At 39.1% G+C, this 13,177-nt stretch overlaps 1 protein-coding gene across 2 annotated transcripts in view; it reads right to left on the bottom strand.

Moving 5' to 3' along the window:
- PREX2 (phosphatidylinositol-3,4,5-trisphosphate dependent Rac exchange factor 2) overlaps positions 1–13,177 on the bottom strand; it is a 326,634-nt gene that overhangs the window by 241,040 nt on the left and 72,417 nt on the right. For both annotated transcript variants that reach the window (XM_017341384.3, XM_002710460.5), the window contains exons 3-6: positions 12,932–13,054; positions 9,828–9,932; positions 6,108–6,209; positions 2,157–2,318 (exon numbers count right to left, since the gene is read on the bottom strand). In XM_017341384.3, the coding sequence (XP_017196873.2) occupies positions 2,157–2,318; positions 6,108–6,209; positions 9,828–9,932; positions 12,932–13,054 (492 nt within the window). The remainder of the gene's footprint in view (positions 1–2,156; positions 2,319–6,107; positions 6,210–9,827; positions 9,933–12,931; positions 13,055–13,177) is intronic.

Genomic DNA, 13,177 nt, shown 5'->3' with positions numbered 1-13,177 from the left:
AAGAACTAGAGAGGGAGCGCTTTTCCAGCATCAGCCCAACCCTGCAAATTCTCAAGGTGCTCTCTTCTGTAATGGTCATGACACCTGCCTCTGACCTTGGCCCTGCTCTAACTCCAGTCTCCTATCACCTCCACACAAAGCTGCCAGCAAGCTGAGCAATGGTCCTTCCACCCCTTGAACAATCCCACTTTTATCCATTCCCGCTCCTTCCCAGGGTCTGAATTCATCCTGTATGAGTCTGTCCTTAGGTGTCCTATCAGTTCAGCAGTTTCTCCTAAACTGCCCATATGGGACCAACAGATGCCTCCACTCTCTCCAGGAAGGTGGACTGGATGGGTATTCTGGCTCTGATCACAAGCTGCCATCAGCTGGCTGACCCCTGTACCCTTCAAAGTCTGAACTCCCAACACTATATGGCTTTGTCTCACATACTCATTGTCGAATTCACGTAAGTGGAATTCATGTTGCCACCTTCCATGGAACCTGACATTTGCACCATTTCCACTGTGCTGGCTAAAGCTGAAGTTCTACCTGGTTTTCCCAAATACTCAACAGAATTACCTAGACCCACCTTCTGCCTTAATGCTCCATTTCCCTCTTGCACTCAGAGTGTTGTAGATCCCTAAGACCAGGACAGTCGAAGTACCCACAAATTGAGGGGCTATGCAATAGTATGATCCACATACATCTCCTTGTGAACACCTTGTACATACAATGCAAACCAAACCTATAATTTTTAAGAAATATTTCATTTCTGCAGTCCACTCAATTGTTAGGATATACACCAGAAGGAAAAAAAAATCATGACAGATTCCATTTCCCTGGAGCATGAAAAATAGTTTCTGAAGTTTTTTTTTTTTTTTTAATAAAAAGCCTGGCAGGTTTTATTGATAAATCCTGATATTTAAAGCAAGTTCACTGTTCCTTTAAATGTCTGAAGGACAACAAAGCTGCAAAAGCGAAGTTGACTCCATTTTTCTCATCCCAGCAGGACAACTGCTCCCTAGGAAAGGAATCATCATCATGAATCAACTGTAAAACACACAACCATTCTGAGTGATTGAAAGAGATAGCATTCATGCTGAAAGAGGAGGTCACCCTGGACACTTGCAAAAGAAGAATACAAAGGGAAGGCTAAGCCAGACCCCAGTCAGCATTTTAAAAGATCCACAGTCCAGGGTAGACAAACAGAATTTCCTAGGGTCAACATTTGAGGTTTCTTTGCATATCTGGACAGACAGAACTTCAGGTCTAAATGAAAACTAACATATTGAAGATAAGAAACAAATTAGTCAACTATAAAGCCCCAAGGATAAAAGCCACACGCTTGCATTTATGTGATATAGTATTTGGGAACATTTTAAATCTTCTTTACAAACAAAAAAAAATCACCTTAAATGGTTATTTTGTAACAAGAATTAAATTATCCTAGACCAAAAAGCTCATATTATTTTAAATTAATGCAATTTAAAGACAATCTTATTTTTTTCTTTAAATAGTAGTAAAGTTATATAGGACTTCAGCCACATGAGAAATCTGGATTTAAAGTTACCATAGCTGAAACACAGATTCTGAGCACACACATTCACACTTTTTTGTCATTTTTATAAATCTTTCCCTAATGACTGCTGAAACCATAACGTTTTTCATTTTCATTGGACCCCCAAAACCAGATCACAGCCAGTTCCAGTTCCTTCATTTTAGAAACAATGAAACCAAAACCCAGAGATATTAAGTAGACTTGAAATTCAACACCAAGTATCTAATTTAGAATCTGAAAAGCACACCACAGAACACATATTGAACACTTGTCCCCTTCTTTGCTCTCTCAAGCATTCAGGCTATGTATTTATTGACCCAGCTCAAGGCAGGAAAAATGATGGCTCATCATGCATAGCCCCAAATCCAGGAGACTACACAGTATCTACTGACTCAGTCTCAAACTTCTCTAGAGGAAGTTACGTCAATTAACTGCCACCTTAAAGATACATTACAATTGTAATGAAAGCTAACACTTTTCAGAACTAATTAGAGTCCTCTAGCAATATCTGGGAAAATGACACTTTCCCCCTTCCATCCATTGCCAATAGTTTCATTCCAAGGATGTGAACCAACCAAACTATTTTAAGCTCGATTGTTGAGCAAAGTAAGCCTACCTCCCAGCCTTCAATGTGAGACTGCCATTCCTCTAAAACCTCCAATTTCTCCATCTGTCTCTTGGCCTCATTTATGTTGGAACAGACAGCTTTCATGGCGTGGAGGGCCTCCATCACTGCGGTGTAGTCACTGTGTTTCCGTGGGGTCCGCTTCAGCAACTCCTGGTAATATACAAAAAAAATCAAAACTCCCCTTGGTCTTCAGCTTTGGGGTCCAGCAGGTTCAGATTGACCTGGAAATGAAAACTGCAAAGATTCTGAGAGCCACTTTGATGAGTGACACCATAAACTCTGCTAAAATTAGAATCAGAAACAAAAGTTTTGATCAATGAATAAGCATTACCCCAATGCACATTTTGCAGTCACTTTAATTTTTTCTCAAACTTACTTTGTTTTTAACAACTGTTAGGTTTCTCTTTCAAATCATTAACTATCTGACCTGATAGTTAACTATCAAATCATTAACTATCTGACCGCTCTAACAGAAGCAAATTTCTTTTAAAAGACAGACAGAGAGAGAGAGAGAGAGAGAGAGAGAGAATCTTCCACCAAATGGTTCACTCCCACAAAAGACCTCAATAGTCAGGGCTGAGCTAAGCAGAGGCCAGGAGCCAGGAACTCCTTCCCAGTCTGTTACATGGGTAGCAGGGACTCACGTATTTGGACCAACTTCCACTGCTTTCCCAGGCACATTAGCAAGAAGCTGGATCAAAAGTACAGCACCTGGGGGCTCGCACTGACATTCTGACATGGGAAGCTGCCAATTAAGCAGCGGCTTAACCTGCAGCACCAAAAATCCAGCTACCAGGCGCCCATCTTTACACGCTAATTTCATCTCCGTAGAGTCCAGCAGAACATAAATCCTCAAATGAATGTGTCTCACAATTTCAAAAAAGAATACAATGGCTTATTTTCTAACATTTTTTGAAAAACTATAAATATATACAATAAAGCAAAATTTTTAAGTATGATACTCCAGAAAAAATAATTCATAAATTCCACAATACTTGATCACTACCAGAGCAATTTCTGTTCTTTCCACGATTACTCAGGTCCATTCTCAGTGATTAATGAGCTGCCATAGATTCAATAGCTTCCTTTCTTATTTTTGGTGTGGATGGTTTTTGGGGGGGGCTTTTTATTTCCATTTTTCTGATGTAGGATATCACAATTAGAGTGATCTTTAATCTTTTAAATATATTAAAAGGTCTTGTTAGCTGTTGTTTAGAAGCACAAAATTAAACATCTTCACCACTGTCTAGACAGTTTGTGACCACATTACTTTTTAATTAGTCATTTGTTTCTTTCCTACCATTGCCATCAACATGTAGCTAACACAATTACACAGACCCCCAGGCAACTCCGTAAATGAATTTCCTTAATTCTCAGCATACAGTGAGGAAGTACGCAGTGTCAGACTCTGTCGAGTTTTCTTCTTGCTGAGAGTTTTGCCATCGGTTGTGATCACACTTTCAGTATGTTCATGTTTTATTCTGCAGAATATCGCATCACTACCAAGACAGTGTTGAAACTGGTACACCGGATCCCAAAACCATAAAAGATACATAGGCTTCTCCAGAAATTGTAAAAGAGAAGTGCATGTACATCATGAGAAGTGGCCAGGTCCCTGCAGGCCCTGATGTGGGGCCCTATGGGATTGTGCCCATGGGTACCTGTTGAGTTGGGACATGAATTTATGTAATATTTAAAGGTAATACATTATGTAATAGCCATAATGACTAGCAATAATCTTCAGGCAGTTACTTGCTATGAATCCTGTGCTGAATGGTAAACTCAATAATCTCAATTTGCACAACTAAGACCAGTATAACTTTAACACTTTAGTTCAATCCCTTTAATATTTTCTGTGAATAAATAAAAATGCCTAAAATCAAAGAGAATCCCAGCACAATTTTTCAGTTGATGGGAGAACAAGACAATCACTATATATCTGTGAGTCAATAGTTTTTTCATGGTTCTTTCCCTTTGCAAAAAAGGGAGACTGTCACTTCTGTACTACTTGAAGGGGCTCTGAACTGACCTCCTTTTTGCTAAGTACAAATAGGCATACTCATTATATGAATAATAATGGCTAACACCTATGCAGGATATACTGTGCTGAATGGTTTAAACGGGGGTAGGTGTTTAGACTAGAGAATAAGCCACCATGTTAAGATATCTACATACCAGGATTAGTGTACCTGGTTTGAGTCCTGACCCTGCTCCCAAGTCTAGCTTCTTAACTAATGCACAACCTAGGAGGCAATGGTGACAGCTCAAGTGATTGAGTCCCTGCAACCCATGTGGGAGATCTGGATTGAGTTCCAGGTTCTCCAACTCTATCCACCCAGGAACTGGGATGAGGAACAGAGATGGAAGCTCTCTTTTGGACTGCCTCTCTCTCTCTCTCTCTCCCCCTATGTCTGTCTGCCTCTCAAATAAATAAAAATAGATTAATAAAATAATTTTTGAAATCAAATTTCTAAATTTTTTATTAATGTAAAAAGAACAAATTTCATGTATTTCAATGATACAATTCTAAGAATATAATAATTTAAAAATTGTTTTAATTATATAAAATAGTTACCATTATTGTATAATCATATATATGCGCATATATATGAAATACTTCAGGAATTTTGTGGAAAAATAGAATTAAAAGATAAATTTATTTTGGTAAAAAAATTTGTGGAGTGAAATTATGTCACAGTGGCTTAAGTCACTGCTTGGGACACCTGAACCCCATGTCAGAGTGCTTGGACTTGAGTTCCACCTGTTTCAATCCAGCTTCCCACTAGTGTGCACCCTGGGAAGCAGCAGCTGATGGCTCCATTACTTAGGTCCCTGGCACCATTGTGAGAGATCTGAATGAAGTTCCTGACTCCTGGCTCCAAACTGGCTCCATCATGGCCCAGCCTTGGCTGTGGTGGGCATTTGGGGAGTAAAACCAAATGATGGAAGATCTCTCTCCATCTCTTTTGTTTTGCCATTCAAATAAATAACAAGACTTTTTTTTTAATCCATGCATAGCTTTTCATAATTGTCTATAGCATTTGAAGACTTTATATACATATGGATTTCAAATTTTTTAGACCAAAAACAATTTTTCATTCAATTTTCCCACAAACTCTTTGAAGTACCCTCATCTGTGTTTCCATGCAGATACACATGCACAGGCTATAATTTTTCTCCGTCATCATCATCAACCTCAACATCATTTCTGTTTCATAAATGAAAAGCCAAGGCTTTAAGGAATTAGATTGTATAGGTCAGTCACACAGCTAGTAAGAAGAACCCTTGGGAATTATACAAAGCATTCATATACTCAATTACTACCACAAACTGTTCATCTTGATGCTAGAGGTCCAACAAGGAGAGTCTCAAAAATTGCTATTTGGATTTTTATAATCCCCCACAGAAAGGGCTGTAGTCAGCGTATTATATAGTACCTTTCTCATAAAAAATGTGTTTATGTAATGGGGCTGCAGACCTACAGCCATTTTCGGAGACTTTGCTATCTTCCAAAGGAGGTGTTTTGTTAGCAGCCTCATTCCACATTCTGTCATTTACTGTCCCATATGACCCACACCAGTTCCTATAATAGTTTCAAAACCAGGCTCATAATTTTGACCTCAAATTCATTAGCATCATGAAATCACCAAAGCTTGAGGAAATAAAAAATAGACCAATAATTGACTTAATGGGATCTATCCTGAAACCAACACATTTCATGTATATGAAACTCAAGCAAGCATTTTCTCTACAAAGGGCATTTTTTACTAATGATTTATTTCCTTCTCCACTATAAATTTTCTAACACAAAAGCCACTCTTTCTAATAATTATGGTCTGCCTTGTCTTCAGAATAATCTTTGAAAGATAATTTTTTTAAATCATCAGCAAAATATGCAGGTAGAAGAGAATTGCTACAATGCGGTAGCACATGAAATACCTTCAAAAGCAGAGGGTATTTGCATATCCTTTGGATGGGTGTCACTAAATATCCTTCCAGGGGGACATCTGTGTTCTTTCGTCCTCCAAGCAGCATGCAGTTCTGGGGAGAAAATAACACAGTTACACACACGTTTTTAAACCGAAAGCTGCGGAACTTTCTTTTGTCATTAAGTTTTATGCTGAAAATTTGTGAAAGTATGTGTGCGTGTGTGTGTATTTTTATATACCTTCTTTTGCTAAGAAAAGCATACTATATTCAGTCATGAATAACATTTACAAAAATAGAGATAGAACTAGAGACAGAGATAGATGGAGGTAAGGGAGAAAGGAAAAATATAGTTCTAATGGAAGAAATACAAGATTTATTAAATATTACAACAAAAGTATGGTTTTGATGGAAAAAAATCAGTGAGCTGGATTTCATAAGAATTTAAATTTTTTGAGTATTTATTATTTTTCATCTATTTAAACAGAGAGAGAGAGAGAGAGAGAGAGAATCTTCCATCTGCTGGTTTACTCTCCAAATGCCACAACACCCAAGACTGAGCCAGGCTGAAGCTGGGAGCCCAGAGCTCCATCCAAATCTCCCGCATGAGTGGCAGGGGCCCCAACACTTGAGCATCCTCTGCTGCATTAGCAGGAAGCTAGACTGGAAGCACACTGGTCAGGACTTGAACTGGCACTCCAAATTACAGTGCAGAAGCCCCAAGAAGCAGCTTAACTTGCTGTGCCAAATGCCCGCTCCCAAACTTAAAACTTTTTACTTTTCACAAGAGAATATTTTAAAAACAAACAAAAAAAAGACAGGTGTTTAGTGAAGACAACAGTTGGAACACCCATGTCCCCACATGGGACTGGCCCTGGTTTCAATGCCTGGCATTGGTTCCTGAGCGCAACTTCCTGCTGATGCAGACCCTGGGAGGCAGCAGTGATAGCTCCGCAGCTGGGCTCCTGCCACCCACATAGAAGATCCAGACTGACCTCCTGTTTCCTTACTTTGGCTGCTGGCTATTGTGGGCATCTGAAAAGTGAAATGGATGGGAGTGGATGGGAGCAGTGTGTGTGTGTGTGTGTGTGTGTGTGTGTGTGTGGATCTGCCTCTCTTTCTGTATCTGCTTTTCAAATAAATAAATAACCTTTAAAAAGTAAAGATGAATAAAGAAATAAAGTACACTGGAATAAAGATTTTCTAATTATAGGTAAATATTTATTATAGGACCAGTATTCAAATTATGAACACTTGTAGCTCAATATAAGATAAATACTCCAAATTAAAACTGGGCAAAAAAATTAAAAACACATTCACCAAAGAAGATAATGAGTGATGAATAAGCACATAAAAGCATGCTTAATATCATTAGTCATCATCAAAAGGCAGATTTAAATCACTCTAAGATATCACTACACACCCCACTAGCACAGCTAGAAGAAAGACTGCTAATAACAAGTGTCAGTAAAAATACAGAGAAACTGGAATCTTTACTCAGGCACTAGCCAACTGTTTGGCAGTTTCTTAATAGTTAAACATAAAGACGCCATAGTACCCAACAATTCTACTCTTTTTTTTTTAACTTTTATTTAATGAATATAAATTTCCAAAATACAGCTTATGGATTACAATGGCTTCCCCCCCCATAACGTCCCTCCCACCCGCAACCCTCCCCTTTCCCACTCCCTCTCCCCTTCTATTCACATGAGGATTCATTTTTGATTCTCTTTATATACAGAAGATCAGTTTAGCATACATTAAGTAAAGATTTCAACAGTTTGCTCCCACACAGAAACATAAAGTGAAAAATAATAGATGATTTTTTAAATGATGATGAAATCAGATCAGACCTATTGTCATGTTTAATCCCAGTGAGAGTCAAGTTGGGAATTGATAATCTCTTCTTTTTTTTTTTTTTTTTTTTTTTTTTACAGAAGATCAGTTTCGTATACATTAAGTAAAGATTTCAACAGTTTGCACCCCCATAGAAATACAAAGTGAAATATACTGTTTGAGTACTAGTTATAGCATTAAGTCTCAATGTACAGCACATTAAGGACAGAGATCCTACATGAGGAGTAAGTGCACAGTGACTCCTGTTGTTGACTTTACAAATTGACACTCCTGTTTATGGCATCAGTAATCTCCCTATGCACCAGTCATGAGTTTCCAAGGCTATGGAAGCCCCTTGAGTTCTCCAACTCTTATCTTGTTTAGACAAGGTCATAGTCAAAGTGGAGGTTCTCTCCTCCCTTCAGAGAAAGGTATCTCCTTCTTTGAAGACCTGTTCTTTCCACTGGGATCTCACTCACAGAGATCTTTCATTTAGGTGTTTTTTTTTTTTTTTTTTTTTTGCTGTAGTGTCTTGGCTTTCCAAGACACTACTCTTTTTTTTTTTTTTTTTTTTTAACAATTTTATTTATTTACTTGAGAGGTTGAGTTACAGACAGAGAGGGAGAAACAGAAAGAACTATCTTCCATCAGCTGGTTCACTCCCTAAATGGTAGAAATGGCGGGAGCTGAGCAGATCCAAAGCCAGGAGCCAGGAGCTTCTTCCAAGTCTCCCACGAGTGCAATAGCCCAAACACTTTAGTCACCTTCCACTGCTTTCCCAGGCCATAAGCAGAAAGCTGAATTGGAAGAGGAACAGCCAGGACACAAACCAGCACCCTTATGGGATGCTGGCACCGCAGGCAGAAGCTTAGCCTACTATGCCACAGAGCCACCCCCACAATTGTACTTAGTATCCACCCAAGAGAAAGAAAATATATGTCCACACCAAGACTTGAATATGGATTTTTATAGCATTATTTAAAGTAGCTAAAACTGGGCTCAGTTTATTAACTGGTGAATGGATAAACAAAATACAATATATCCACAATGAAATATTATTCAGTGATAAAAAATGAATGGAAAATAGGTACATGGTATAAAAGGATAAACCTCAAAAACAGTTGACAAAGTAAAAAAATCAGTAAAAAAAAAAAAAAGTACATTATATGATTCCATTTCTATAAAATCTCCCAAAAATCTATAGATATGAAGAAATTTACAGTTGCCTGGAGGTAATGGTAGGAAACAGGCTATCAAGGAACACGAGAGACTTTCTAAGAGGGTGGGAAAGTTCTAAGACTGAATTCGCTTAACATTAACAATTGGTAAACATCACTGAGTTGCACACTTCCAATCTGCTCCTCACCAATGGTTAAACTGACCAAGTAACTGCCAAAACCACATTTATTTGTGGGAATCTAAAGAAATTAAAGTATTAATTCTTGCCTTTTTAAAGAAAACTGGCTAAGGAATGTGTGCAGGAGAAAGGTCAATCTTTAATAATTATTTTCTTCCATGTCCATGATTTGTTTCCTTCCTGTTACTGCCCTACTTACAGCTCTCCTAGTAAATGAAACCCTAGAGAGTTGGGGATGCAAGACAATGAAGAAGTCTGGCACAAGTTCTTCTCTCACTAGAAACCCATATGTTCTCACAAACAATTCATAGTCAACCAGAAGAGGGCATTAGCAATATTTCCCCATTTAGAGGTTTATCCTAACTCTCACTTTTTACACTAAAGGACTCTTATCTTCTTATTCTGAGTATGCTAAAAATTGTTATCACTTAAACAGCATATTACATCATTCTAATGCTATTCCTTGGCTCTTATTTACCTGTCAACAAATATCAGTATGGAATTCTTAATTTGATGACAACACTTAACCATATACTTACCAAAAGAAACGTCCGGATTGTTCTTATTTTGTTAAGTTCAAGAAGCAACTTCTGTGCCTTTTCATGGTTACTACAGTATTCATCATAGATACGAAATTTGTCTTTCTGTGAATCCAAGGAAGAATGAATAAGAACCTTTCATTCATCATTTTAAAATTTAACCAATGTCATACACATAGGCAAATTTTACTAAGTGTTTACTACATTTCAATAGCTGCATTGGGTGTTTTGTTTACAATATGTGAATACATTTTATTTATATTTATTTCCCAGATCCATCAAGAATAGTCTAGAAAAGAAGACAGACACTCATACATCAATTGTATTCCAAAATAATGAATGCAATAGAGAAGCGAAGCAAGCAGTGGAAAACATAGAAAAGAGGGTACTGAGCTTGCCATGAGAATTCAGACACATCTTTTTATGTTACTTCTGAGCAAGGTCCAGTGAAATGAATGCATGACTCCTAGGCAGGGAGGGGAATAGGTCTTCTCAAGTAGGGAGAAAAGCATGTGCAGATCACATAGGAACAAGGAAACATAGCACCTTGCAGTTCATATACTCCAATCTAGAAAGCTATGTTTAAGAGAGACATTGGGCCAGGGCTGCGGCTCACTAGGCTAATCCTCCGCCTGTGGCGCCGGCATACTGGGTTCTAGTCCTGGTCGGGGCGCTGGATTCTGTCCCGGTTGCCCCTCTTCCAGGCCAGCTCTCTGCTGTGGCCTGGGAGTGTAGTGGAGGGTGGCCCAAGTGCTTGGGCCCTGCACCCCATGGAAGACCAGGATAAGTACCTGGCTCCTGCCATCGGATCAGCGCGGTGCGCCAGCCTCAGCGCGCTGGCCGCAGTGGCCATTGGAGGGTGAACCAACGGCAAAGGAAGACCTTTCTCTCTGTCTCTCTCTCTCACTGTCCACTCTGCCTGTCAAAAAAAAAAAAGAGAGAGAGAGAGAGAGAGAGAGAGACATTGACAAGCTAGAGAATATCCAGCAACAAGGGACTGAGATAATGACTGAGAGGTCATTTCAGAAATACTCGATAGTACAGAAAAGTTAGAGAACAGTAGATACTCTCACAGCTGTCATACTCTAAAAGACTGACTATTCTATGTTGCTCCAAAACTTAAAACCAGGACCATTCAGTGGAAATTGGCAAGGCAGTAGTGGGTAGATTTGGGATCAAAATAGAGATCTTCTAACAATTAGAGCTGTCACTGAAAGTGACCAAGTAGAAACAAAATAAATGTCCTTCATGGATGGAGAGGAGATTCCTTTTAAAAAAGAGAAATTTTGCTATGGTGATCTCTAAGTTCCCATCCATGGTATTATTTTCTCAAAGTTCTATGATTAATAGCTATCAAAGCACTAGCAACAAAAAAAAAAAACACAAAAATTTATTGAACAAATATTAGAACAGACGTGTGTCTGTTGAAATTTCAAAAGTACTCATTTAGGAACATTCAGTGTTATTTCATACAGCCAGCACAGAATGTATTGGATTACTCACCTCAAGAGATGGTATGAGCTGGAAAAAAATAAACTTCAGAAATAGCTCAGCTAAATTCATGGATGACAGATTAATAATGTGTTACTAAGGAAATGGATGTCAGGGTGCAAGTTTCCCATGTGCAGCCCTGGACTGAGATAGCAGCTACTCCAGCTGGCAGATGATTCTGATTCTTTAGCGAAAGGGAACAGGCTCGAGTAAGTGGACATAAAGAACCACGGCTTCCAGGTGTGTACAAGCAAACTACAGCTTGATCTCCCTTCACTCAATAAGGGTGCAAGGAGACTCTCCCTTTAATATACTTCCTTTATGAAACATTTTCTGGTTATAAAACGAACACATGCAGAGCCTGCTCATTAGATAGAGAAAGAAAGATCCAGCCGGCGCCGCGGCTCACTAGGCTAATCCTCCACCTGCGGCACTGGCACCCTGGGTTCTAGTCCCAGTCCGGGCGCCGGATTCTGTCCCGGTTGCTCCTCTTCCTGTCCAGCTCTCTGCTATGGCCCGGGAGTGCAGTGGAGGATGGCCCAGGTGCTTGGGCCCTCCACCCACAAGGGAGACCAGGATAAGCACCTAGCTCCTGGCTACAGATCAGCGCGGTGCGCTGGACGCAGCACGCTGGCAGCAGCGGCCATTGGAGGGTGAACCAACGGCAAAAGGAAGACCTTTCTCTCTGTCTCTCTCTCTCTCACTGTCCACTCTGCCTGTCAAAAAAAAAAAAAAAAAAATCCAGAAAACACTTAAAAACCTAAATAAAAGACTAAAACATAACAAAACAGAAATTTTTATTTCCATGACACTCATATAATTTTAAATAAAACACTGAGTAGCATTCTGATAACTATATGGATATGGATTCAAATGTGTAATCTGAAAATTAGCATCAATGAAATGGTATAACTGGCAGCATCCTTTTTAAAAATGGCAATGTCCTTAGTTCTGAGAATAAATCTCACTAAGCAGGTGGCTTTTTACTTTGCAAATCGATGTCTTAAATCAATTCAGCTCTCACGGATAAAGAGATGAAAGCAATACACAGGCACAGGATGTGTAATCTGAAACAAAGGAGCAAGGGCTTATTATGCCTGCTGTGCTGCTCAGTACAACCTTCTGGGAAATCTCCTGGAGGAGAATTCAGGCACAGGCCTCCTGGGTTTGTTCACCTCTAGGCTTGTCTTGAGTCCATGAACAAGCAAACATTCTAAGAAAAGGCTCATCGTGCCACTATAAGAGTGAGGATTTTCTGCCTCAAAAGAAAAATTCCCTGTGTTTGAGAGAAACATAAAAATCCATTCATTATGAGCAGCCTGAATATTCATTAGAATTCAAAGCTACAGTTGATGCGAAGAACTAACTTGTCAAGAAAAAGAAAAGGCTGTTTATTCTTCACCCTGTAAAATGGGTGATGGGTGGCACCCTCCTCTTTTCTGGTTTTAAGTGGAAAATTTCATTTGCCTTAAAAGACCCCTAATTGTTGGAGTAAGATTCTACCTCCCATGCTGAATTCACACATATTACTTCATCAAAAGCCAAACCATAAACTCTGGGGTGGGGCAGGGCGAGAGGGAAGAGCTTTTAAATTAAAAAGAAATGTATCCTACAAAGTGAAGAAAGCAGGTTCCCACTTCTTGTTGAGCATTAGGTTCAGGATGTAAGCATTCTTCCACAACTTTTAAGAATTCTCTGTGCACCGCAAGGATTTCTTCAATGTTTGAGAACAACATCTGTTAAAAAAAAATACAGGTATAAGTGAGTACAATAGTCAAACAAGTTTGAAAAACAAGGAAGTCTAGGAAAGTATAGCATTAGTATAGTATGTCCTCTTTCCAAGCTAAAAACATCCGTGG

This window comes from Oryctolagus cuniculus, chromosome 6, assembly GCF_964237555.1.
Source record: "Oryctolagus cuniculus chromosome 6, mOryCun1.1, whole genome shotgun sequence".
In the NCBI taxonomy this organism is placed as follows: domain Eukaryota; kingdom Metazoa; phylum Chordata; class Mammalia; order Lagomorpha; family Leporidae; genus Oryctolagus; species Oryctolagus cuniculus.
Note: the sequence above shows the minus strand (reverse complement) of the source record. Positions and strands in the feature narration are given on the sequence as shown.